This window comes from Pongo pygmaeus, chromosome 10 (genome assembly GCF_028885625.2).
Source record: "Pongo pygmaeus isolate AG05252 chromosome 10, NHGRI_mPonPyg2-v2.0_pri, whole genome shotgun sequence".
Taxonomy (NCBI): Eukaryota; Metazoa; Chordata; class Mammalia; order Primates; family Hominidae; genus Pongo; species Pongo pygmaeus.
In genome coordinates, this window is record NC_072383.2 from 111743334 (window position 1) to 111767846 (window position 24513).

At 52.6% G+C, this 24513-nt stretch overlaps 1 protein-coding gene across 1 annotated transcript in view; it reads left to right on the forward strand.

Moving 5' to 3' along the window:
* The window catches only part of DTX1 (deltex E3 ubiquitin ligase 1), a 43657-nt gene that overhangs the window by 9042 nt on the left and 10102 nt on the right, over nt 1-24513 (forward strand). Inside the window, exon 3 of the mRNA XM_054443759.2 lies at nt 11682-12363. Within this exon, the coding sequence (XP_054299734.1) occupies nt 11682-12363 (682 nt within the window). The remainder of the gene's footprint in view (nt 1-11681; nt 12364-24513) is intronic.

Here is a 24513-nt window from a genome sequence, read left to right on the forward strand (position 1 = left end):
GAGGGGCCAGGACGGGGAGGACACGGGGAGGACAAGGGGTTGGGGCAGGACTGGTCACAGTGGCTCCAAGTGCCCATTCAGGCAGTAGGCAATGGGGTTGAGGTCCCTCTCTCCCCAGGGTGATGCTCTTGGGGCATGGGGGTGCTGGGGTGCTCCCAGGCCTCCGCCCGCCTCCTCCGTCTCTCCCTGGGCCTCCAGCCTTCCACCCAGCTCTGGAATCACAACCGGTGGTGGCCAGTCCCCAGGACAGCTCCAGGCCCTTAGATAGTCACCCCCTATGAGCCCACCCAGCCTCTGCGTTGACATAGACACCCCCAGCAGCCCCTAGCTGCCTCTGGCTGACATCAACTGAGGACACGGGGCCTGGAACCTGGAAACAGCTGCCTCGGGGAATGCTGTTGGTAAGGGCCGGGCTCTGGGTTCCCATCCCAGCTGCTTACTAAGAATCATGGGGTGTGTAGGCCGGGTGTGGTGGCTCACATCTATAATCCCAGCACTTTGGGAAGCCAAGGTGGGTGGATCACCTGAGGTCAGGAGTTCGAGACCAGCCTGGCCAACATGGTAAAACCCTGTCTCTACCAAAAATACAAAAATTAGTGGGCGTGGTGGTGGGCGCCTGTAATCCCAGCTACTCGGGAGGCCAAGGCAAGAGAATCACTTGAACCTGGGAGGTAGAGGTAGCAGTGAGCTGAGATTGAGCCATTGCACTCCAGCCTGGGTAACAGAGTGAGAAGCCATCTCAAAAAAAAAAAAAAAAAAAAAAAAAAAAAAAAAAAAAAGAATCGTAGTGGGTAGGGAGACTTGTGACCTTATGTAAACCACACTCCCTCCCTGAGCTTCTGAGCCTCTGAGCCTCTGTTTCCTCACCTGTAATATGGACCTGATGATAGTCCATCATCAGGATGGATACTGAACTCGTGTGATTTCCACGTGATGATAGTCCATCATCAGATGCATACTGAACTCGTGTGATTGTGGTCACTATTAATTCATTCATCAGGAATTTCATGAGCACCTACTGTGTGCCAGGCACCGTCCGGGCACTAGGAATGTCACAATCAACAGGACAGACACAGAAGCCCTCAAGGTGCTTCTGTTCTGGGGGTGAGTGGTGGGGTGATGATGGGTGTGATACAGGAGGCCAGGCACCAAGGAAGTCCCAGCATATAGGACTGTCCCCTACCTTGGGGCCCAGGAGCTGCTGGGCTAGGAGCTGAGTCTCCTCCAGGTCCCACATGGTTGTGTCCTTGCTCGGCCACCCTGGCCAAGTGCCTCTCCCTCTCTGGGCTCCTTCCATCATCCCTCTGGAGCTGCTCCAGGCTGCTACTGCTGCCTGCACAGACAGCAGTGGCAGGCCGGTGACGGGGTGCATGAGGGAGTCTGGCACTGGGCCCTGGAGCTGAGTACCCTGAGATGCAGAACAAAGGACGAGGCAATCAAAGGAGGCTGCCAGGACAGTCCTGCCAGCAGCTGCAGCACAGCCACCTCTTGTCCAGATGACCGACTGGGCCTTTGTCCCCTCCCCCTCCAACTGCAAGCAGAGCAGGGTAAGAGGAAGCACAGAGTTTACCTGGAATACCACCTTCCCAGGGCCCTCCCCCTGGCTGGGGTAAGCTTTGCCCTCCCCAGCTTCCTCTGTTCTAGGGAGCGAAGTTTCACATCTTCCAAGGTGTTACTCACCTGGCCCTGTGGAAATGACAGTCAGGGAGGCTGGGTCCAAGACCTGTCTCTAATTTGCCAGGTGATCTTGCCCAAGTTTCTCTCCGCAGCTCAGCTTACCCATCTACACAAAGGCTGCAAATTCAGATGCTTACAGGGCCTGGGCAACTAATAGAAGTGCGTGCAGTGTCTGGGAAGGCAGAGGTTTTTTAACTGTCTTGCTCTCCAGTGCCTGATATGCAGCAGGTGCTCAATAAATACTTGAAGGCATGAATGGGGCCAGCATAACTCAGCTCCTGCTCACTGTTGCCAAGGAGGCCAATTGTTGTGGCCCCACCCTTGGATATCTGGGGATTTCTGAAATCTGGACTGGTGTGAGTCTGCCCCAATTTTTAAATGTGAGGCCATTTGAGGTGGCTCATGCCTGGAATCCCAGCACTTTGGGAAGGTGAGGCAGGAGGATCACTTGAGCACAGGAGTTTAAGACCAGCCTGAGCAACGTAGTGAGACCCCATCTCCACCAAATACAAATGAAAAAAATTAGCTAGACATGATGGCACACACCTGTGATCCCAGCTACTCAGGGGCTGAGGCTGGAGGATTGCTTGAGACCAGGAGGTGCAGGCTGCAGTGAGTTATGATGGCACCACTGCAATCCACCCTGGGCAACAGAGTGAGATCCTGTCTCAAAAAATAAATAAATAAATAAATATAGGTCACTATTTTTTAAATGTAAATAGCACGTGAACCAGAACAAAACCATATCCGCCCAGCTTGCAGTCTCCAGCCTAGTCATGAGCAGCATTCAGTTAGGTTCATTCAGATGTATTTGGTTATTCATTCATTTATTCATTCATCCAACATTTTGCAAGGACCTACCTCCCTGCACTCCTGACCACAGAGGGGTGCCAAGGTGACTGTAAACCAGCCCAGCCTTGGAGGGGCTGCCAGGCTGGAAGGAACACAGACACCTCCGCACCTAGTGAGCTATGTGCTTTGATGGGAGCATTGCAGGAGCAAGGTGCTATGGCGGCCCCAAGGAGTGAGTGGTTTGCCCTAAGGATGGCAGAGAAGATTCCAAGAAGACAGAGTGCTTGTGCTGAGCCAGAAGACTGAGAAAGAACTCAGCAGGGAGGCCAATGGGGTGAGGTGGGCAGGACACTCTAGACAGATGGAACAGCGTATGCAAATACAGAGGCATAACCGCACACATGGTATGTTCAAAAAATAGCTGGAATTTTGGTGTGGTTAGAGTGTGAGGCTGTGCAGACAGCTTGTGATGGGCTTCAGAGGCCACTCTAAGGAGCTTAGACTGATTCCTAAGGGCACTAGGGAGCTATTGATAGCTGTTGAGCAGAGGAGCGACACAGTCCAGCCTTGAGTCTGTGAAAAATCCCTCTGGCTGCCATGTGAGAATGCACTGCACATTGCAAAGGGTGGACACTGGGACATGGGGAGGAGGCCCCTGCAACAGTCCAGGCTAGCACTCTGGTGACATGGACCAGAGGGCTGACAGTGGAAGTAGGGGAAGTTCAAATCCTGACTAGATTCGATCTTCACTTGGTAGCCCAGAGTAGCTATGTGATTCTGGACTTCAGGCAAATTGCTTCACCTCTCTGTGCCTCACTCAGTGTTTGTACAAGACTGATGATATCATTATCATATGTTTATTATCATTATTATCATAACAACCTGCCCCAGTCATTTTGTGGCTGAAGAGTTGACTTACACGAAGCATTTAGAACAGTGCCTAGCACATAGTAGGCCCTCTGGGAGTGTTTATTATCATTATTATTTTATTATTATTACAATTATGCCGTTTCACAGATGAGAAAGGAGCAGTTTGGAGGGCTCAGGCTGTGGAGGACTGTCCAGCCCTCTGTCCCCTCCCCCTCCACTTCCATGCATAAGCCCATGGCGTATGAGTGCCCGCCTCCACCTGCCAGCAGCCTCCAAGGTGGTAGCCTCTCTGAGTGCCACGCAAGCCCTTCAGCCTTTCTTAGGCAGCGCTGCAGACCCCCTCTCCTCCCCTCGTCTCCCCACCACCCTGGCCTGGCTTCCAGCAGACCCTGGAGAACCTGGGCCAGCTTCCACCACAAGGAAACCACTAATGGGCCACAGCTTAGCCCGATGAGTCCCAGAGGAGAGTTTGGAGGGAAACAGAACGCTGCGGGATTATTGATCGTGGGGCAGGAGCCGGTGAGGCAGCCTGGATCCACAGGCTGCAGCTCGAATCCCAGCCCAGCCAGTGCCCCCAGCCAGACTTCCACTTCTTCTCAGGGAGCCTCAGTCTCCCCATCTGCCCGATGGGGCTAATATTAGCACACACACCCCTGGGGCTGCTGTGAGGACTGGGAGATGATGTGTATGAGCCCCTAGCACAGTTGCTGGCACTGCGGAGCATTCGGTAAGGTGTTGGGTGCCGCTGTTGTCCTTGTTGTAGGAGAGAGGTGAGCAGCCATGCAGATGCCAGCTAAGGGGCTATTCCAGAAGGTCACATAGCAATCCGGGGTTGGAACCTCAGCCATGTCACTTACTTACCGTGCAACCGCTGTGCCTCAGTTTCCACCCCCAGAACATGGGCTTATGAGACTAAGTCAGAGGGAACAGCAAATGAAGCAAGGCGGCCTTGTGTAGGCTCCAGCTGGACTGCTCACAGATGGCATCTGATGTGCTCCTAACTGCTCCGTGCCTCTGTTTTCTCGCCTCTAAAATGGGGCAATAACACCCCCACCTCCTGGGGGTGCTAAACACACCCTTTAGCTTGAATGAGCTAAACACAGCCTGGGGCAGAAAAGTGTGCTCTCTGAGTGTGGACGGCTGTTAGTATTATGACTTCTGGGTTGGTGAAGGATTCAGTGAAGTCTCTGGACTTCACTGGAGCCCAGCCACTGCCCAACCCCCGGTCACAGGCCTCAGCCTGTGGTGGGACTCCCCCAGCCTGACAGGATGTCCCATGACCGCCTCCCACGTGCCCCCTTCCCGTCAGGGTCTGGGTGCCCCCAAACTGAGATCACTTCCCTCCGGGAAGCCACCCCCAAAGGGAGGGGTTCCCTGTTGGGCCTTGAAGCTGGCCCAGCCCAGAGAGGAACCGTTTAGAGGCCGAGGGGCCAGCAGGAGGAAGGCTCGGGGGCTCAGAACACCCCCCCTTCTCCATGGAGTCAGCTGCTTCTTAAGGCCAAGAGGTGGGGGCTGAGGCACCCACATACCCACCTCTAGGCAGTGGGTTCAGATCGGGACCATGCTCTAGGGCAGAAACCTCACACGGCTAAACAACGGAAAGTAAAGCTGAAGTAGTGAGCTCTCCATCGCTGGAAGTATCCTAGGCTGTGCTGCCACTTGGTGAGGTTGAACCCCATGGAACCAGTCCAACCTGGGCCTGCCTTTACTCCACAAGTGTGGCATCATTCCCAGCCCTCTGCTCTCACACTCCCAAGAGTTCATCTCTCCGGGCCTCAGTTTCCTCATGTGTAAAATGGAAATAGTCCCGGTCCATCCCTGGAAGCAATGGTGTGAGGATGGAATAAGTGAGTGCAAGGAGAGTGCTCAGCGCAGCATGTGCCATACAGTAGGTGCTCAATAAATGCTAGCCTTAGTTTCCCTGATTCTCCATGATGGTCTCAGCCTCTAGATTTCCAGCTTCCCTTTCTTTTCATCTCTCAAGCTCGTTCTATCTCTGACTCCAGCTCTCTTTGTATCTGCCTCAGTTTCCCATGTTGGCCTTGGCCTGTCTCTGACAGTCTCTTCAATCATGTATGTCTCTCTCTGTCTCTCTCCATCCCGCTGTCACCCTGTCTCTGCCCCAGGCATGAAGCAGTCACTGGCTGCTGTGGCTGTGGCCACCCCCACACCCCGTCTCAGGGGCCCAGCTTGTGCAGTCCTCCAGCTGACACTGACCAAAGCCCCTTTCTCTGGTTCAGCTGGAAGAAGCCTGGAATTTTTCTGCCAAACATTTTTAAGCAACTAGGGAGGAGAGGGAAGGGGAAGACAACAAAGGCAGAGACACAAAAACAGGCCGAGGCAGAGGCACGGAGCCCATGTTTGTCACAGGCCCCTAACTGCCTGGAGGACGCAGACCCTGTGGCCAGCACAGCAGGGTGCCCTGAAGGCCAGAGTGGGGTGTGGTCTGCTCTGGGCCACCAGCCTGAGGCCCAGCCTCTTTCCCAGGCTGAAGAAACTCCAGCCCCTTCTTAGACCCATTGTTCTGGCTGAAAATCTAGGCCACGGCCAGTGCGGAGGAGAAGGAGCATTTCCACCTCTGCTCCCTTAGAAATCTTGAGATCGAAGTCCAGGCAGGTCACCAAGGAACCAGCTGCCCACCCCCTCGGCCTGGTCCATGGCCAGCCTGGGCTGGAGAGGCTGACGGATGGGCAGGCGGACAGCGGCAGGCGCTGCAGGGTGCAGGGCCCAGCGGGGAGGACAGCAGCTGCCCTAATTACTCCCGCTCTCCAGGTTCCAATCTTGTTTCAAAAGGACTCCAGGGACACAGCCTTTAATAACTACCAGTAAACAGGCAGGAAAATCGATACCTGGTAAATAGAGCCCTGGAGAGAGGAAGGCCTGGGCTAGCTGGCCCTGACGGGCTCCCGGAGTCCTTTGCTGCAGAGCTGGCCAGCGCTGACGTTGGGAATCCTCCTCCCAGCCTGAGGGTCCTCCCCAGGGACCCCTCGAAGCTTGGCCTCCACCCTGGGGGCTGCTTGCTCTCCAATCTCCACTCCATCTTCATCAAGCCCAGATTTTCCTCTTTCCCACTCCTCCGAGTGCCAAGTAGGTTGCCCGTCTTGGTTGCAGATGTCTTCTTTGCACCAGGCTTTGTGCCTGGTGCTCCAAACATAGTTGCACATCTGACCTAGTAGTCTTTGTCCTCCCAAAAGTCATCTACCAATGAGGATGACTAAGAACAAAAACAAATAATGACAGTGTGAGGACAGACATGCAATAAAAGACTGCTGCGTTTGCCAACTATAGCAACAGAACAGAGAAGCCCATGTTGGAGGAGATGAGCACATGGAGGGCTTTGTTGGATGAATAGGAGTTCGCCAAGTGAACAAGGGCTGGGGGAGGATGAATGTGGGTAACGTATGTAATATCAGCCATTGTAGCTATATTCATTGAGTGCTTACTAAATGCTAAGTACCTTTGCCTATACATTATCTCATTTTGTTCCCCCAGTAATTCTTTGGGGTAGATATTAATACCCCCATTTTATAGATAAGGGCACTGAGGCTTTGTGTGGTACCAGCCAGGATTTGCACAAGACCTGAGAGATCTTTTTTTTTTTTTTTTTTTGAGACAGAGTCTTGCCTTGTCGCCCAGGCTGGAGTGCAATGGCATGATCTCAGCTCACTGCAACCTCTGCCTCCTGGGTTCAAGTGATTCTCATGCCTCAGCCTCCTGAGTAACTGGGATTACAGGCACGTACCACCACACCTGGCTAATGTTTGTATTTTTTAGTAGAGATCGGGGGTTTTACCATGTGGGCCAGGCTGGTCCCGAATTCCTGACCTCAGATGATCCACCCGCCTCAGCTTCCCAAAGTGTTGGGATTACAGGCGTGAGCCACCACACCTGGCTCGACCTGAGAGACTTCTGAGTTGTTTGAATCACTTCACTCTGCACCTCCTATCCCGGCCCCTCCCCTGCCGAGCTCAGGATTTGGCACACAGGGGAAGTTAAATAAGGCGGGTTCCCATTGCGTCCCTTCCTATCCTGCACATTTTTCAGGTAATACACTGCCTTCCCCTCACCAGGAGCTGAATGGTGGTACTTCAGCCACATCGGCCTTGAAGATCAGTCATCACAACCCCTCATTTTGCAGGTGGGGAAACTGAGGCCCTGAGAGGGGAAGACCAGCACATGAGAGCAGATGGGAGCAGGATCCAGGGTTTTCTCTCTAACTCATCTCCTCCCGGGCCTTCTGTGGAGGAAGCCCCATCGCCAGGGAAGAAATCAATCTGCACACACTCAATTAAAATGATAAATCAGGCATCAGAGTGAGGCTGCCCCAGAGATGCAGGGGAAGTTTTTGTCTGATTGGCTGGAACATGATAGGCGCCCAGAGACCTTATTTCCTGGGGCTGGGCTGCCAGTCCAACCTCTCCACCTCTTCAACCCCGCCCCTCTCATATCAAGCCATAGCTCCGTGCCTCAATTTCTCCAGCTGTTGGGGCCTGTCCAGTTGGCAGGGCACAGGGCTAGTCTGTAGCCCTTGTGATTCTAACAGAGGAGAGGGCAGAGGACAAGCTCTTTCAGCCCTGAGTAGGGACACACCAGTGTGGAACAGTCTGAGTTCCCCTATCCGGTTGCAGTTCCCTGGGCCAGGCATCCGACGAAGATGCCAACTAACAGTGGAAACGCCTTCCAGGTTTTGAGGGCCTACTGTGTGCAGGTACTGTGCCAGGTGCTGGAAGTACAACAGTGAGCAAAGCAGACAAGATCCCTGACATCACAGCTGACAGCCTGGAGTGAGGATACGCAGCATAAAGAATGCATGCAGATTAATACATCATGTCACAGCCTGGCGCGGTGGCTCACACCTGTAATCCCAGCACTTTGGGAGGCTGAGGCAGGTGGATCACCTGAGGTCAGGAGTTCCAGACCAGCCTGGCCAACATGGTGAAACCCCGTCTCTACTAAAAATACAAAAAAAATTAGCTGGGTGACACATACCTGTAATGCCAGCTACTCGGGAGTCTGAGGCAGGAGAATCATTTGAACCTGGGAGGCAGAGGTTGCAGTGAGCCAAGATCACGCCACTGCACTCCAGGCTGTGTGACAGAGAAAGACTCTCTCTCTCTCATATATATATATATATATATATATATATATATATATATATATATAGTCAGTCAGGTAATGCCAAGTGCCAGGGAGGAAAATAAAGCAAGCTCAGAGGACAGCAATAGGAGGGCTGCACTTTTAGATGTTTGAACACACACCTGTAAGAAAGAAGGAAGGAAATGATGAGAACATCTGGGAATGGTGAGGTCATATTCCAGGCAGAGAGAACAGCCAGTGAGAAGGCCCTGAGGCTGGACAGTGCCTGGTGTATTTGAGGAACGCAAGGAGGCCAGGGTGACTGGAATGGAGTGAGTGATAAGGGGGAGGTAGGCAATGTCAGAGGAGGACAGGGCCCCACAATGTGAGATTTCATTGTAGGTCATGGCAAGGACTTTGGCTTTTACTCCAAGTGAGCAGAAGCCAGGGAGGATTTTGAGCAGAGGAAAGATGTGATCTGACTTGCATTGAGCAGGATCCCTCTGGCTGCGGTATGGGAAATGGATTACAGAGGCCAGTCATGAGTCTACTGCAGTGGTCCAGGCAGGAGAGATAACATGGTGTGGACTGGGTGGTATGAGTGCAGTGGGGAGCAGTGGTGAGATGTGGATGTGGTTGAAGGTGGAGATGACTGGATTTACTGACAGATTGGAGGTGGGACATGAGGTAGGAAGTCAAGGATGAGATCAAGATTTGGGGGTCCAAGGAAGAGCATCCGGAAGGGCGGGAGCTGCCAGGAATTGCGATGTGAAGACTTCAGGAGGAGCAGGTTTGGGGCAGGGGAGAGCAGAGCTGAGTTCAAGGTGCCTGTTAGACCTCTCCAGGGAAGGGTCATCAACCTGGCTCCCAGGGGAGAAGACGGGGCCAAAGATGGCAGATTTTGGAATCATCAGAGTAGACACGGTATTTATCTCAATTGATCCTCTTAGCAACCCCACAAGCAACTGTTGCTATAGCTGGCAAACGCAGCAGTCTTTTATTGCATGTCTGCTTATGCCCATTTTCAACATGAGAAAACTGGGGCCCAGAGATGTCGAGTTGCCTACGCACAGTCACAGAGCTGGAAAGTCAGAAAGTCAGGACTTGAAGTGAGGGCTGTCTGCCTCCCAGCCCTGGGGTCCCACCCAGACCCTCTGCAGCTGTTCTCACTCACTCCTCCCCTAAATCCTGTGTGAGAGGGAAGGTCTGGGTCATGGATGATCACCCCTCTTTTTGAGATGGGGCCACTAAGGCATGAAGAGGCTTAAGGGACTTTCCCGCAGTTGAGGAGAAGTCAAGTGTGCAGCCTTTCTGCAGGTGTGCCAAATGAACCCAGCAAAAGACTCACTTCATCAGCCCCAAGACACAGAGCAGGCTAAAGGCTCTGAGAAGTCCTGCGGCCTGGACCTTGGGTTATCTCTGGTTAGCCCAGAGTTTCCCGTGGAGCCTTGCTGTCAGGGGAGCACGCAGAGCTTTGGCAAACACGAAGCTGTGGTTGGGAGTAAAGCCTCAGTGCCCTCCTTTATGAATGGGAGCCCACCTGGCAGTCAGCAGTTGTTTGTTGAAGGAAGTAACAAATGAAACAAACAGATGAATGAAAATAACAAATAAGCAAATGAAGGAATGGACGAATGCAGGGATGAGCACAAAGTGTGAATGAATTTTTTAAAAAAAGAATCCATTTGTGACCTAATGAATTCATTCATTCATTCAACAAATATCGCTCGAGCACCTGCTGTGTGCAGGTGCTGGGGATATAGCAGTAAATAAAACAAAATCCCTGACCTTGTGGCTATTACATTCTAGCGAGGGGGAGACAGACAGAAAACAAGATAAATGGGTAGAATGTGAAGTATATCTGAGGGAGAAAATGGAGCGGGGAAGGAGAGAGGGGAAAGTATGTGGGGGTGCACATTTTTAAATAGGATGATGGTAAATGAAGGAATGTCTGAATGCCTGAATACGGGAGTGGGCTGAAGATGGAGAATACATAAAGGTATCAATTAAAAAAAAGCATAAGGGGCCCAGGGGCGGTGGCTCACACCTGTGATCCTAGCACTTTGGGAGGCCGAGCTGGGTGGATCACCTGAGGTCAGGAGTTCGAGACCAGCCTGGCCAACATGGCAAAACCCCATCTCTACTAAATATACAGAAATTAGCCCAGCAAGGGGGTGTATGCCTGTAGTCCCAGCTACTCAGGAGGCTGAGGCAGGAGAATCGCTTGAACCTGGGTGGCGGAGATTGCATTGAGCCTAGATTGTGCCACTGTATTCCAGCCTGGGTGACAGAGCAATACTCTGCCTGGAAAAAAAAAAAAAAAAAAAAGTGGGGCCGGGCATGGTGGCTCACACCTGTCATCCCAGCACTTTGGGAGGCCAAGGCGGGTGGATCGCTTGAGCCCAAGAGTTCGAGACTTAGCCTGGGCAACACAGGGTGACCCCCGTCTCTAAATAAATAAAATAAAATAACATAATGGATGACTGCAGGCCCGAATGAATGACCTAACGAAAGAATCAATGAATGAATGAATCATTGAATGAAGGAATATATGAATATGTGAACTAGGGCATGGATAAGTGAACGAACTAATGCAAGAATTGTTGAATGACTAAATGAAATAGTGCTTGAATTAATGAACTAAGGCATGAACAGACTGACGAATGAATCATTGAATGAGTGAGCGAACTATAATGAAGGAGAGGACTGCATGGGGCCTCTGTGCATGGCCTTGGTCTCTGTCTATGCCTGCCCCATCTTATCTGACTCTGGTCTGAAGACCCCCAGGCCCCCTTTGCCCTCCCCTGCACCATCCAGGGCCTGTGATAACCCCCACTTCAGTGTCTGTCTTGGCCCTGGAGAGGTGGAGGGTGGGGGAGCCCTCCACACCTTGCTGGTTTCCAACCCCAGGCTATCTTGGCACCCCCACCCCGTTTGGTGGCTCTCCCACCCCTATCCCCAATCTATTGACCACGCGCCCCTGCCCACCTCTCGCCCCAGTGCTATGCGCTGAACCTTTAGCCCCGGCCCCCCTCACCCTGGCTCCCGCCTGTCCTGACCCTCTAGCCTGTGCTGAACCTCATGCCTGGGCCTTGACCTCCTTCCTCTCCGTGCATGTGTTGACCCTCTCCCCAAGTCTGGATGGACCCCTTGGAGGCCTGTGCTCACCCCCCAACCTCCCGCCCACCCTTGCCTGGCTGTGGCCCGCCCTTCCAGCCGCGCAGACCAACGCCCGCTGTGCTGACGCCCCCTCCGCATTTCGAGTACAGGCACCATGCGGCCCGTGCGGCGCAACTTCTACGACCCGTCGTCAGCGCCGGGCAAGGGTATCGTGTGGGAGTGGGAGAACGACGGCGGCGCATGGACGGCCTACGATATGGACATCTGCATCACCATCCAGAACGCCTACGAGAAGCAGCACCCGTGGCTCGACCTCTCGTCGCTAGGCTTCTGCTACCTCATCTACTTCAACAGCATGTCGCAGATGAACCGCCAGACGCGCCGGCGCCGCCGCCTGCGCCGCCGCCTGGACCTCGCCTACCCGCTCACCGTGGGCTCCATCCCTAAGTCTCAGTCGTGGCCCGTGGGCGCCAGCTCGGGCCAGCCCTGCTCCTGCCAGCAGTGCCTGCTGGTCAACAGCACGCGCGCCGCCTCCAACGCCATCCTGGCCTCGCAGCGCCGCAAGGCGCCCCCCGCGCCCCAGCTGCCGCCGCCGCCGCCACCTGGAGGGCCTCCGGGCGCGCTTGCCGTGCGCCCCAGCGCCACCTTCACAGGCGCCGCGCTCTGGGCAGCGCCCGCCGGCGGCCCCGCCGAGCCCGCGCCGTCTCCCGGGGCGCCCCCAAGGAGCCCGGGCGCCCCCGGCGGCGCGCCCACCCCGGGGCAGAACAACCTCAACCGGCCCGGGCCCCAGCGCACCACCAGCGTGAACGCGCGCGCCTCCATCCCGCCGGGGTAAGACGGGGCCCAGGGGGAGGGGGCCTCTGTGTCGTCCGCAGGCAAGGACGAAGCCCGGGGGTGGTTGGCCACTAGGGCAGGAGCAAAGATTACAATAATAATAATGACGATAAGTAATATCCAGCATCCACTAAATGTTCATTTTGTGCCAAGCATCAACTAAGCACCTTTACATGTTCCCACGCATCTATCTCCATGTATAAGGACCCTATGAGGTAGGTACCATCATCACCTCCAGTTCACAGATGAAGAACTAACTCCCCCAAGATCAGACAGTTCACAAGTGATGGGGCCATAATAGCAACATCAGCAATGGTGCGTGTTCCATGTTTATTATTTGCTAAGCCCGCTATATGTATCACCTCGTTTATTCTGCCAGTTCTACCATGTGCATATTACAGATGGGGAAACCGAGGCTGGGAGAGCTATGGTGCCTTCTCATTTATTCCACCAAACAGGTCTACCATGTGCATATTACAGATGGGGAAGCCAAGACTGGGAAAGCTATGGTGCCTTCTCAGGGTCGCCGGGGAAGGGTAGACATTGGAGTCCAGACCTGCCCGATTGCAAAGTCTGTGCTGTGTTATCTTAGGATTTTTAGAGGGCTTCAGAGTCCATCTGTCCTTGTCCCAGTCCATGCCCACCTCACATGGTGGCTGGAGCAAGCATCAGCTGCTTGTCCAAAGTATTTCCCCACAGGCTGCACCTGAAATACCACAATTACTCTGGGTTAATACTATAGTTTGCACACTGGGCTCCAGGGACTCCTGAGGTGACCTGGAATCGTGGGGGATGGGGGAATAGAAAGTCAGGCAAACAAGAGTCTGTCTCTCTGCTCTTGTTTTAACCAGAGCAGCCCTTTTTGGAAACACTTTTATGAACTGGCTTTCCCAGCATGATTTTATTAAGGATGGGCACCCAGCTTGTATCAAGTTTGCAAATTCTTGGGTTAAGGTGTCCCAGGCCCCAGGATAGGGACCCAGTGAGCTGCTGTTGGGTGCCCACCCTGGACCCCAGATTCAGTCATCTGAGCAAAGAACCAAGCCCTGAGGGGTGGCAGTGAGAGGAAAGATCAAAGACCTTGAACTTGGGACAGACCAGAAGAGAAAAGACCCCCAGGGGGGTTTGGACTGTGGCCCCCAAGAGGAAGAGAGGGCACCCAAAACCAACCGTGCTTCAATCACTATGGCATGGCTGGGGGAATTGATAATGATGGTCCGAGATCACCAAAGCTCAGATCTGGATGTGACCTTTGGGGTCACTGCATCCAGGTCACCCCTTTTATTATGGGCAAACAAGGCCTGGGAAAAGGAAAGGTCAGGACCCTGAACTAGGTGGCCCTATTCACCTTTTGTCCCTTTGGGAGTCTGACTTCCTGGGTTCAAATCCCCTCTTTGCCAATTTTTTTTTTTTCTTTTTTTTTGAGATACAGTTTCACTCGGTTGCCCAGGCTGGAGTGCAGTGGCACAATCTCCACTCACTCCAACTTCTGCCTCCAGGGTTCAAGTGATTCTTCTGCCTCAGTCTTCTGAGTAGCTGGGACTACAGGTGCATGCCACCATTCCCGGCTACTGTGTGTGTGTGTGTTAGTGGAGACGGGGTTTCACCATGTTTCCCAGGCTTGTCTTGAACTCCTGACCTCATGTGATCTGCCAGCCTTGGCCTCCCAAAGTGCTAGGATTACAGGCATGAGCCACCATGCCCGGCCCCCTTCTTGACCACTTCTGAGCTGGGAGATCTGGGACGAGTCCCTCTCCTTCCTTGAGCCTCAGTTTCATCATCTGTCAAATGGGAGCAGATCTTCCCACCATGTGAAAACGCTGTGTACCTGAACACAGCATCTACACTGGCAGTAGTTCAGCCATGGCCGTTAGGACTACTTCTGCTCTCCAGGAGGAGGGTTGGCATGGAGGGCGGGGAAGCTGTAATTTTCCAGGGACGCATCGCAGCCACTACCACCTGCCTGCCGCACCCTTCCCTTCCCCTTTACCTCCTGGTAATTCCTCTCGGAGGAGAGGGCTATGGGGACAAACAGAGGTGTGTCCCATGTGACCTCAGCCTAGGGCAGGCCCAGTGCAAACAGAGAGGAGACTTGAGGGGGTCAAAGAAGACCACTTGGGGAAGCCTTGTCCAAAGCTGCAGGATAGACTCACCGAGATCTCAGGGAGATCTCAGCGGGCTGAAATATCAGTTATGGCCCCTTATAGACAGCAGCTGGGCTCTGGCTGCCTTACAAAAAGAGGGGCTGGAGGTCCCAGAATGACAAGAAGAGTGGGTCCTAGAATGACAAGCCAGAGGGAGTGTGGGAGGGGACAGAACCAGAAAAATTCCAGGGACCTCTGCAGTAAGAATTTGAGAACCTTCTCTCTGGGTAAATTTATTGTAACCCACAAGAAGACTGGAAATCAGAAAGTTAAAAAAAAAAAAAAAAAAGAAATCAGAAGTTTGTAGCCAGAATTTTCTTGGAACAGAAAGAATAGAAATAGAATAGGAATAGGAATAGGCATAGGCATAGGCATAGGCATAGGCATAGGCATAGGGTAGGGTAGGGTAGGGTAGGGTAGGGTAGGGTAGGGTAGGGTAGAGTAGAGTAGAGTAGAGTAGAATAATAGAATAGGACAGAATAGAACTAGAATAGATTGGCATGTGTAATACATAGTAAACATAAGAATTGTTACATGTAGCCTGGGAACAGTGTCTCATGCCTGTAATCCCAGCACTTTGGGAGACCAAGGTGGGCAGATCACTTGAGTCCAGGAGTTCAAGACTAGCCTGGGAAACATAGCAAGACACCATCTCTACAACAATAACAAAAAATTAGCCAGGCAGTGTGGTGTACTTGTAGTCCCAGTTACTCGGAAGGCTGAGGCAAGAGGATCACTTGAGCCCCGTAGGTCAAGGCTGCAGTGACCTATGATCACACCACTGCACTGCAGCCTGAGAGACAGAGCAAGACCCTGTCTCAAAAAAAAAAAAAATTGCTCCATGAATGTTTTGCATCATTTCTGCATATGTTTAATAGGTTGCGAGGTGAAATGAATTTCTTAGTCACTGATGAAATATTTGAAGCGGGCGTAGTGGCTCACTTTGGGAGGCCAAAGTAGGTGGGTCACTTGAGGCCTGGTGTTGGAGACCAGCATGGCCAACATGGTGAAACCCCATGTCTACTAAAAATACAAAAATTAGCTGAACATGGTGGTGCACGCCTGTAATCCCAGCTACTGGGAGGATTGCGTGAACCCGGGAGGTGGAGGTTGCAGTGAGCCGAGATCACGCCACTGCACTCCAGCCTGGGTGACAGAGTGAGACTCCATCTCAAAAAAAAAAAAGAGAGAGAGAGATTTGAAAGCTACTGTTCTAGAGGAGGCTGAAAATTACTCAGCTTTCATGGCCCAGTGTTAATTCTCCAAATATGTGCTGTGGGTGTGTATTCACAGAGCTGAATGAGACAAACAAGGCCTGTGTCCTCCCAGGGCACACAGACAGATGGGGAGACAGACCTACAGCAAGCAAAGAGTAAATGAAGACGATCTCTGGAGTGAGACAAAAGTGCTGGGGAGGTAGTGGGACAGGGCTATGTGGGAGTTCAGGGAAAATCCCTCTGAGGAGGTGGCCAGATGTGGAGAACAGCTGATCCATGCAGAGGGAACAGCATGAACAACTTCAAGGGGGCTCGAAGGGCATGTTGTGTTCAGGGAAGGGCTAGAGGTGTGGGGAGGGCTGGAGTGTGAGGTGCCAGCAAGAAGGGGAAGGGCACCCCAGGCAGGGCATTGCAGATGCAAAGGGGCAGTGGTAGGAATGAATCCAGAAGGTTCTGGAGACCACCGGGGGATAGAGGCTCCCTTCTGGAACAGTGGGGGCTGAGATTTTTTACCCAAATGGGGGTACAAGGCCAGGTTGGGTGGCCTCAGGGAAGCCTGGACTTGGTGCTGCCATCAGTGGGGAGCTATAGAGTGTGCTTGAGCTCTAGAGGGCTGTAGTGAAAAGGAAGTTTTCTCTGTGGGGGTGCGGATCCTTAAACATGTCCTCCTCTGACCTGCCAGAGCTCTGTTGTCTCCAGCCACATGCCGCTCCCCCACAGCCGACATCATTTCTCCTGCCTCTCCCCTTGGGGACTGTTTCTGACCCTCCCTGAGCCCAGACATTGGCCTGGAAAACAGAAGATGTGGAGTGGGGGAAACTTCTCAAGAACTCCCTCATCCCTCCCCACCCACGCAGATTCTGCCCAGCCTCACTCCAGCCCCTCTAACTGATCCTCCTCAGCCAGACAAGCCCGGCTCAAAGTCCCCAACCCTCCATCTCCAAGAAACCCCCCGGGAAAATCCCTCTGGCTCTCAAGACCCGTGGAGCCTGTTGCTGGGGAAGGGGAGAAGGAGGAAGGAAGATAGGGGTGGCAGACCCTGGCTTCTCCTGCCTAAAGCTTTCCATTGCTGAGACAGCTGAGGCCCAAGTGCAGCCTATGAGGGGAAAGGGATGGAGGTGGGGGGTCTCTGAGGAGCCAGGCAGACAGGTCTACCCACTGTCACCCGTGTCCCCAAACCACCTCCCAGCCCTCCCCACCCTGGTCTCTTTGTTTCTGTGTCTTTGTTTTTTGTTTTTAGAGACAGAGCCTCGCTCTTATTGCCCGTGCTGGAGTACAGTGGTGCAATCACAGCTCCCTGCAGCCTCAAACTCCTGGGCTCAAAAAATCCTCCTGATTCAGCCTCCCAAGTAGGTGGGACTACAGGCACGCACCACCACAGCCAGCTAATTTTTTTAAATTTTTTGTAGGGACAGGATCTCACTATGTTGCCCAGGCTGGTCTCGAACTCCTGGCCTCAAGCATCCGCCCGCCTCAGCCTCCAAAAGTGCTGGGAATTATAGGTGTGAGCCACAGCGCCTGGCCTGTCTCTATGACTTTAAGTCTGTATTAGTTTGCTGGGGCAGCGGTAACAAAGTAACAGCTTAAACCACAGAAATGTATTCTCTCTTTCACATTCTTGAGACTAGAAGTCCGAGATCACGGTGTCGCAGGGTTGGTTCCTTCTGAGGCCTCTCTCCTGGGCTTGTAGATTGCATCTTCTACCTGTGTCCTCATGTGGTCTTCCCTCTGTACCTGTCTGTGTCTTAATCTTCTCTTCTTAGAAGGACATCAGTCCTATTGGATTAGGGCCCATCCTAGTGACCTCATTTTAACTTAATTACCTCTTTAAAGACCCTGTCTCTAAATACAGTCACATTCTGAGGTCCTGAGGCTTAAGGTTTCAACACATGACTTCTGTGGGACACAGTTCAGCCCATAACAATGTATCTGTGTGTCTCTCCTTTTATAATTTACCAATACTTTTTTTTTGGGACCGTCTTGCTCTGTTACCCAGGCTGGAGTGCAATGGTGCAATCTCGGCTCACTGCAAACTCCACCTCCCAGGTTCAAGTGATTCTCCTGCCTCAGCCTCCCGAGTAGTGGAAATTACAGACACCTGCCACCATGCCCGGCTATTTTTTGTATTTTTAGTAGAGACGGAGTTTTGGCATGTTGGCCAGGCTGGTCTCGAACTCCTGACCTCAAGTGATCCACCCACCTCAGCCTCCCAAAATGCTGGGATTACAGGCATGAGCCACTGTGCCCGGCCAATTTGCCAATAATTTTAATGGCGAAAACCACCATTTCTTTTGCACCAAACAATATCTCTGTGTGTCTTGCTCTCTTTCAGTCTTTCCATATCTCTTTGTAGCTCTGTCTCTCTCTCTCTCTCTGTCTCTGTCTTCTGCCTTTTCCTCTTAGTCACTCTCTTCCCTTCCCTGGCTTCCTTCTGTTCACCCTCCTTCTCTCCCCTCCTGGACCCAAACAGATCCAGAGCCCTTTACAGGTTGGGTGACCTCGGACCCACTTGAGGCTTGGCCTCTCTAGCCTGTCTCCCCATCTGTCAGACAGAGCTAAAACCACCACCTCTCACACGGGCAGACTCAGCAAGGATCGGCTTGCAAGGGAGGTGTGAACTCTGCAGAGATCTTCAATGTCATTCTCACCTCCATCCTCATCTCAGCCATGGATGGGTAACAGCGAAGGAGGCCCAGAGAGGGGGATTGGCTCATCTAGGGTCACCCAGCCAGTGGGGGCAGAGTATCCACCTGGCCAGGGTTTTTTCCACTTGCCCCTGTAACAGACAGGGCAGGGAGCCAGCTGGCAGCCTGGGCCTGGGGGACCTGCGGGGGTGGGGAAGATCCACCCTGTCCCATGAGGGGTCAGTGTCCAGTGTGTTGGAACACAGCTGTGGAGCAGAGGAACCACACTCAGAGTTTCCACCCCACGTGGTGGGTGGGAGGACAGTGATAGCTGCGGGCCTGTTTCCATTTATCGAGCGCTCCCTATGTCCCAGGCTCTCAATTTCATGGCTTGTTTTGTGTGTGTGAGACAGGGTCTCACTCCGTCACCCAGGCTGGAGTACAGTGGCACAATTATAGCTCACTGCAACCTCGACCTCCTGGGCTCAAGCAATCCTCCTGCCTCAGCCTCCTAAGTAGCTGAGACTAAAGGCGTGCACCACCATGCCTGGCTAATTTTTTATTTTTGTAGAGATGGGCGTCTCACTATGTTGCCCAGGCTGGTCTCAAATTCCTGGGCTCAAGTGATCCTCTCGCCTTGGCCTCCCAAAGCACTGGGATTACTGGCATGAACCACTGTGCCTGGCCATTTACAGGCATGTCTCTCTTAATTCTCACAGATACTCAATGTGGCAGGTTCTATAATCCCCATTTTTCATATGAGGAAACTGAGGCTCCAGAAGACTAAGACATTTGCACAAGGTAACACAATTAGGACTCAGATTCAAAAACCCAAGTTGACCAGCATATTGGGGATGCCCCATCTCCAGCCAGCCTGTGCTGTTTTGGATCATGGTCCCAGAAGACCCGCCCTGATTCCTGTGTGACCCTGCCTGAGCTCATCTCCCTCTCTGGTCTTCAGTTTTTGCATCTGTGAAATGGGACTGGCAACATAGGCCCACATAGTCCATCATGAAGCCAGATGTCAAAGCACTTGGATTTCTCAGGCCTGTACCCTTTTTTTTTAGATGGAGTCTCACTCTGTTGTCCAGGCTGGAGTGCAGTGGCGAGATCTCCACTCACTGCAACCTCCGCCTCCCAGGCTCAAGCAATACTTCTACCTCAGCCTCCTGAGTATTTGGGACTACAGGCGCACGCCACCAACCCAGCTAATTTTTTATATTTTTTGTAGAGATGGGGTTTCACCATGTTTGCCAGGTTGGTCTCCAACTCCTGACCTCAAGCAATCCACTCACTTTAGCCTCCCAAAGTGCTGGGATTACAGGCGTGAGCCACAGTGCCCAGCCAGGCCTGCACCCATTTTAAATCCACCTTTGTCCCTCCCATCTCTATCAGATTTGTACATTGCCAAGCTGATAATTCCTAAAGAGATGTCATTTAAGTTTCCATACCTTTGGTTCTTAGTTGAACCTGAGAATTTCTCCTGTTTACTGGCCATGTGTGGTTCCTTCTTTTGCCAATTACTTGTGTATTTCTTTGGCTTATCCTTCTCTGGAGCTGTTTATTGCTTCCTTATTAATTTGCAAGCGTTCTTCCTGCATTAAGGGCATTAACTCTTTGTCTCCCATCTTTTCTGTAGTTTGCTGTTTCTTTTTCCTTTCTTTATAGCATATGTTTATCTGTTTTTTAATTAATTAATTCATATTTATTGAATAATTTCTGTGTGCCAGGCACTGTTTGGGGCCCTGGGGACACAGCAGTGAACTAAACAGACAATCCTTGCTCTCTTGGAGCTCACATTCTAGTGGGAGACAAACACAAAACAGAATAAATTAATTGTAGAATATGGTAGAAAGTAGTAACTGCTACAGAGGAAAAATATAGGAGAGAAAGGATGTAGGGAGTGATGAGAAGGAAAGGCCTCACGGAGAAGGTAATACCTTCTTGAGCAAAGGTGGAAGGAGGTTAAAAAGCAAGGCATGGTCCAGGCACAGTGGCTCACACATGTAATCCCAGCACTTTGGGAGGCTAAGGTGGGAGGATCACTTGAGCCCAGGAATTTGAGACTAGCCTGGACAACATAGTGAGACTCCATCTTTACAAAATTTTTTAAAATTAGCTGGGTGTGGTGTACCTGTAGTCCCAGCTACACAGGAGGCTGAGGTGGGAGGATCCCTTGAGCCCAGGTTGCAGCAAGCCAAGATCGCGCCACTGCACTGTAGCTTCCTTCTGTCCCAGGAAGCTGGGTGGCAGAGCAAAACCTTGTATCAAAAAAAAAAAAAAAAAAAGAAAAAAAAGCAAAAGAACTGGGGGAAGAGCATTCCAACATTCCAGACAGCAGAACAGCATGTGCAAAGGCCCTGAGGCAGAGTGGGTCTGGGGTGCCCGAGAAGGCCAGTGTGGTTGAAGAAGCTCAGGGCAATCGGTGGGAAAGAAGTAAGAGAGGAAAAGGTGCCAGGTCACACAGGGCCTGGAAGGTTGCAGTGAGGACTTTGGCTTTTGCTCTGCATGAGAAGGGAACCAGCAGGGCTGTGCGTTGGGAGAGACGGGTGTGACTGTTTTAACAGGTTCACTCTGAATGTTGAGCATAGACCGCAGCGGGGCTGAAGCAGGAGGCCAAGGGCAAAGGGACTTTGTTGTGGTGGGTGTGTTTTAGGGTTTTCCTTCCTTTTTTTTTTTTCCTTTTTCTTTAAATTTCTTGCAGTGATTTTATGCTTTTATTTAAAAGAATCCACATTTTTTTTTCTCCAGATCTTCCATAAGTATTACATTTCAGGGGTTTGAAAATGTTAAAGTACTGACAGGTACACTGTGAAGTCAAGGACCCCACCAGGCCCCTGGCTGCCCACCCTCCCCCACTTTCCTGCCCCGCTAGCCACTGGTGTGCAGTGACTGTCACCCCGCCTCACCGCTGCCGCAAGGTCAAACCAAACACTCCCCCAACCCTGCCCCCCGACCTGAAGCACTTCCTGCCCTGCTCCCTGGGAGAGCAAACCACACACACTCCTGTCTGCACGTGGCTGCCCCGGGCCGTGGGAACAGCCGGTCCTGCCCTCCCCTCCCCTACCTGACCGGTCCTCCCTGCCCCCAACCATCTCCTCCCATTCCTTCCCCCGCAGAGAGCTGGGCGGGCTGGAGGACCAGGAGGGTTGAAAAGAGTGACCCCCGCAGCCCCCATACCTCTAGATAAATCTGAGCCTCCGATACCACTCACCCCTCAAAATGTCTCCCGAGGGGACTTTTACATCCTTTAATCTCTTGAACATGGAAGTAAGGGGTCTAGAAGACAGAAGTAAGGGGTCCCATTTCACAGAGGGGACACTGAAGCCCAGAGAAGCTCAGAGGTTTGTCTAGGCAGACAGAGGTGCTGGGGTAAGGAAAGGGGAAGTGAGGACCCCAGACAGCAGCTGAGGAGGAGTCCATGGGCACCTGGTCTCCCGGGCTTGCAGTGATGTCCTTCAAGTCTCTGCAGTGGGGGTGGCGGCGGGGACTTGGCCCTAAGCTGTGTTCCCCAGGACTGTGGGGGGAGGAGGAGGAGAAGGCAGCTACAAGGCAGAGACAGCCCTGAAAGTGGGGAAAGGTGACAGGCTCACACCCCTAGAAAGGAGAAAGGGAGAGTGTGGGGTTCCCTAAAGCACTGTTCAACTTCCTTCTCCCCATAAAGTGACATCCTCACTTCTGCCCCCTCGTCACCCACTTGGCCCCAAATGACTGAGTCCTGAGCCTCCTGGGGCTCTTTGGGGGCTGCTGGGTAAGTGTGAGGTATCCTGAAGGGGGCCAAGGCCAATGGGGTCCTGGAAACTAGCATCAGAGAAAGTAACAAGTCTAGGCCTGCTGGGGGTGGGAGGGGAGAGATAAGGTGACCAGACTTTGGAGGAGGGAGGGGACTTGGCTGCCCTAAAGGGAGGGTCAGTTGTCAGTGTTTCGGGATCCTGGACCCCTCTAGGGGACAGAGAGAGGTAGCCAAAGCAGGCCAAAGGATCCAGTTAGACAGCCCTGATCTACCCTGCCCAGGCCTGAGCCAGCTCCAGTATCCAGGTCAAAGATTTCAGCCCACCTGTAGAACACAGAGAGCTCTCAAGGCTGGCTCAACTCCAGATGGCTCCACAGACCAACCTGGCAGGGTCAGCCCTGGCCCCTGACTCGGGAACTCCAGGACCCAGTGCCAGCTGCACCACCAACCAGCTGGGTGACCTTAGTGAAGTCATTTCCCTTCTCTGGGCTTCAGTCCCATCATCTGCAAAATAAATGACAAATAGAGTTCATCTCATGTGCCATCTCTGCTCCAGGGCAGTGACTTCCTGGAGCACTGTGTTGAGGAGGATTCTGAAGTTGCATCTTGGCTTAGCAGTAAGGCATGCCAAAATTGATTAGTAATGCCTGCTGTGGGTGCTAGGAGGACAGTAGTGGTATGCACTCATATATATGACATTCCTGCTCTAACTTTGTCTGGCAGAAGAGGCAGGGGTGGACCAGATCACACAGGGCCTGGTCACGCTTAAAGAGGGATAGCATTAGGAGATATATCTAATGAAAATGACGAGTTAATGGGTGCAGCACACCAACATGGCACATGTATACATATTTAACAAAACTGCATGTTGTGCACATGTACCCTAGAACTTAAAGTATAATTTAAAAAAAAAGACTTTATAATGTCAGGTCGTGATTAGTGCTATGAAAAAAAAAAATTCAGTAAGGTAAGGACAAAGATGGGCTTTTTAAAAATAAAGTGGTTGGGGCCAGGCACAGTGGCTTATGCCTGTAAACCCAGCACTTTGGGAGGTTGAGGAGGGAGGACTACTTGAGCCCAGGAGTTCAAGTCCATACCAGCCTGGGCAACACAGCGAGGCCCTGTCTCCTCAAAAGTTTTGTTGTTGTTGTTGTTGTTGTTTAAGCTGGATGTGGTGGTGTGTGCCAGTAGTCCCAGCTACTCAAGAGGCTGAGGTAGGAAGATCGCTTGAGCCCAGGAGTTCAAGACTGCAGTAAGCAATGGTTAAGCCACTGCACTCTAGCCAGGACAACAGAGCAAGATCTTGTCTATAAATAAATAACTAAATAAAGTGGTCGGGAAGGTGTCTCAGATAAGCTGACATTTGAGCAGAGACCTGTGCTAAGTGAGGGAGTGTGCCATGAGGATATCTGGGAAGAGCACCTTGGGAAAGGGTCAGCAAGTGCAAAGGCCCTGGGGTGGGAGTGTGCCTGGCATGCTTGAGAAAGAGCAGAGAGACCAGGGTGGCTGGAGTGGAGTGGGAGAGGGGTGAACACACAGGAAATGAGGTTCAGAGGGTAGATGGGGGCCAGATCAGGAGGCCAGGTGTTAACCGTGAGCAAAGTGGGAGCTGCAGGAGGAGTGAGAGCAGAGGACAGATGGGATCTGATTTGGGGCTGGGAAAGGCAGAGAGGCTTGCATGGCAGTGGGGCCCACGCCTGCCTTCTGGTCAGAGTAGATTTCGGGGAGGGCCTGAGGGACTCCTCAGGTCCTGTGCCAGGCTGGGCCCGCAAGAAGGCAGAGCTAGGGGTGAAGGCTGGCTCCCCTTCCGGGAGGCCCACAGGCAGCGGTCGCTTGTCCAGGCAGGAGGATGTTCTCACTGACTCGGAGGAAACAGCGTGTCCCACATCAAAAGGGGGCCGGGCGGCTCCCACGCTCAGGGTTCGTGGGAACTCTGCTACCCTGGGTTCTCGCAGGAGGCCTGCAGATAGAGAGAAGCTGGAGACTACCTCGGGACTGTCCCCCAAGCTCACTGATGGGTAAATAAATAACAGTCCCACCGTGACACCCCACTCACAGTGCTCTTCCCAGGAGCAAGACTGACTTCTGAGCCGGGCGCGGTGGCTCACGCCTGTAATCCCAGCACTTTGGGAGGCCGACGCTGGCGGATCACGAGGTCAGGAGATTGAGACCATCCTGGCTAACACAGTGAAACTCCGTCTCTACTAAAAATACAAAAAAAATAGCTGGGTGTGGTGGTGGACGCCTGTAGTCCCAGCTACTCGGGAGGCTGAGGCAGGAAAATGGCGTGAACCTGGGAGGCGGAGGTTGCAATGAGCCATGATTGGGCCACCGCACTCCAGCCTGGATGACAGAGCGAGACTCCGTCTCAAAAAAAAAAAAAAAAAGACTGACTTTTGTAATCTAGGGCTATGTGGTGTTTAAGGGGC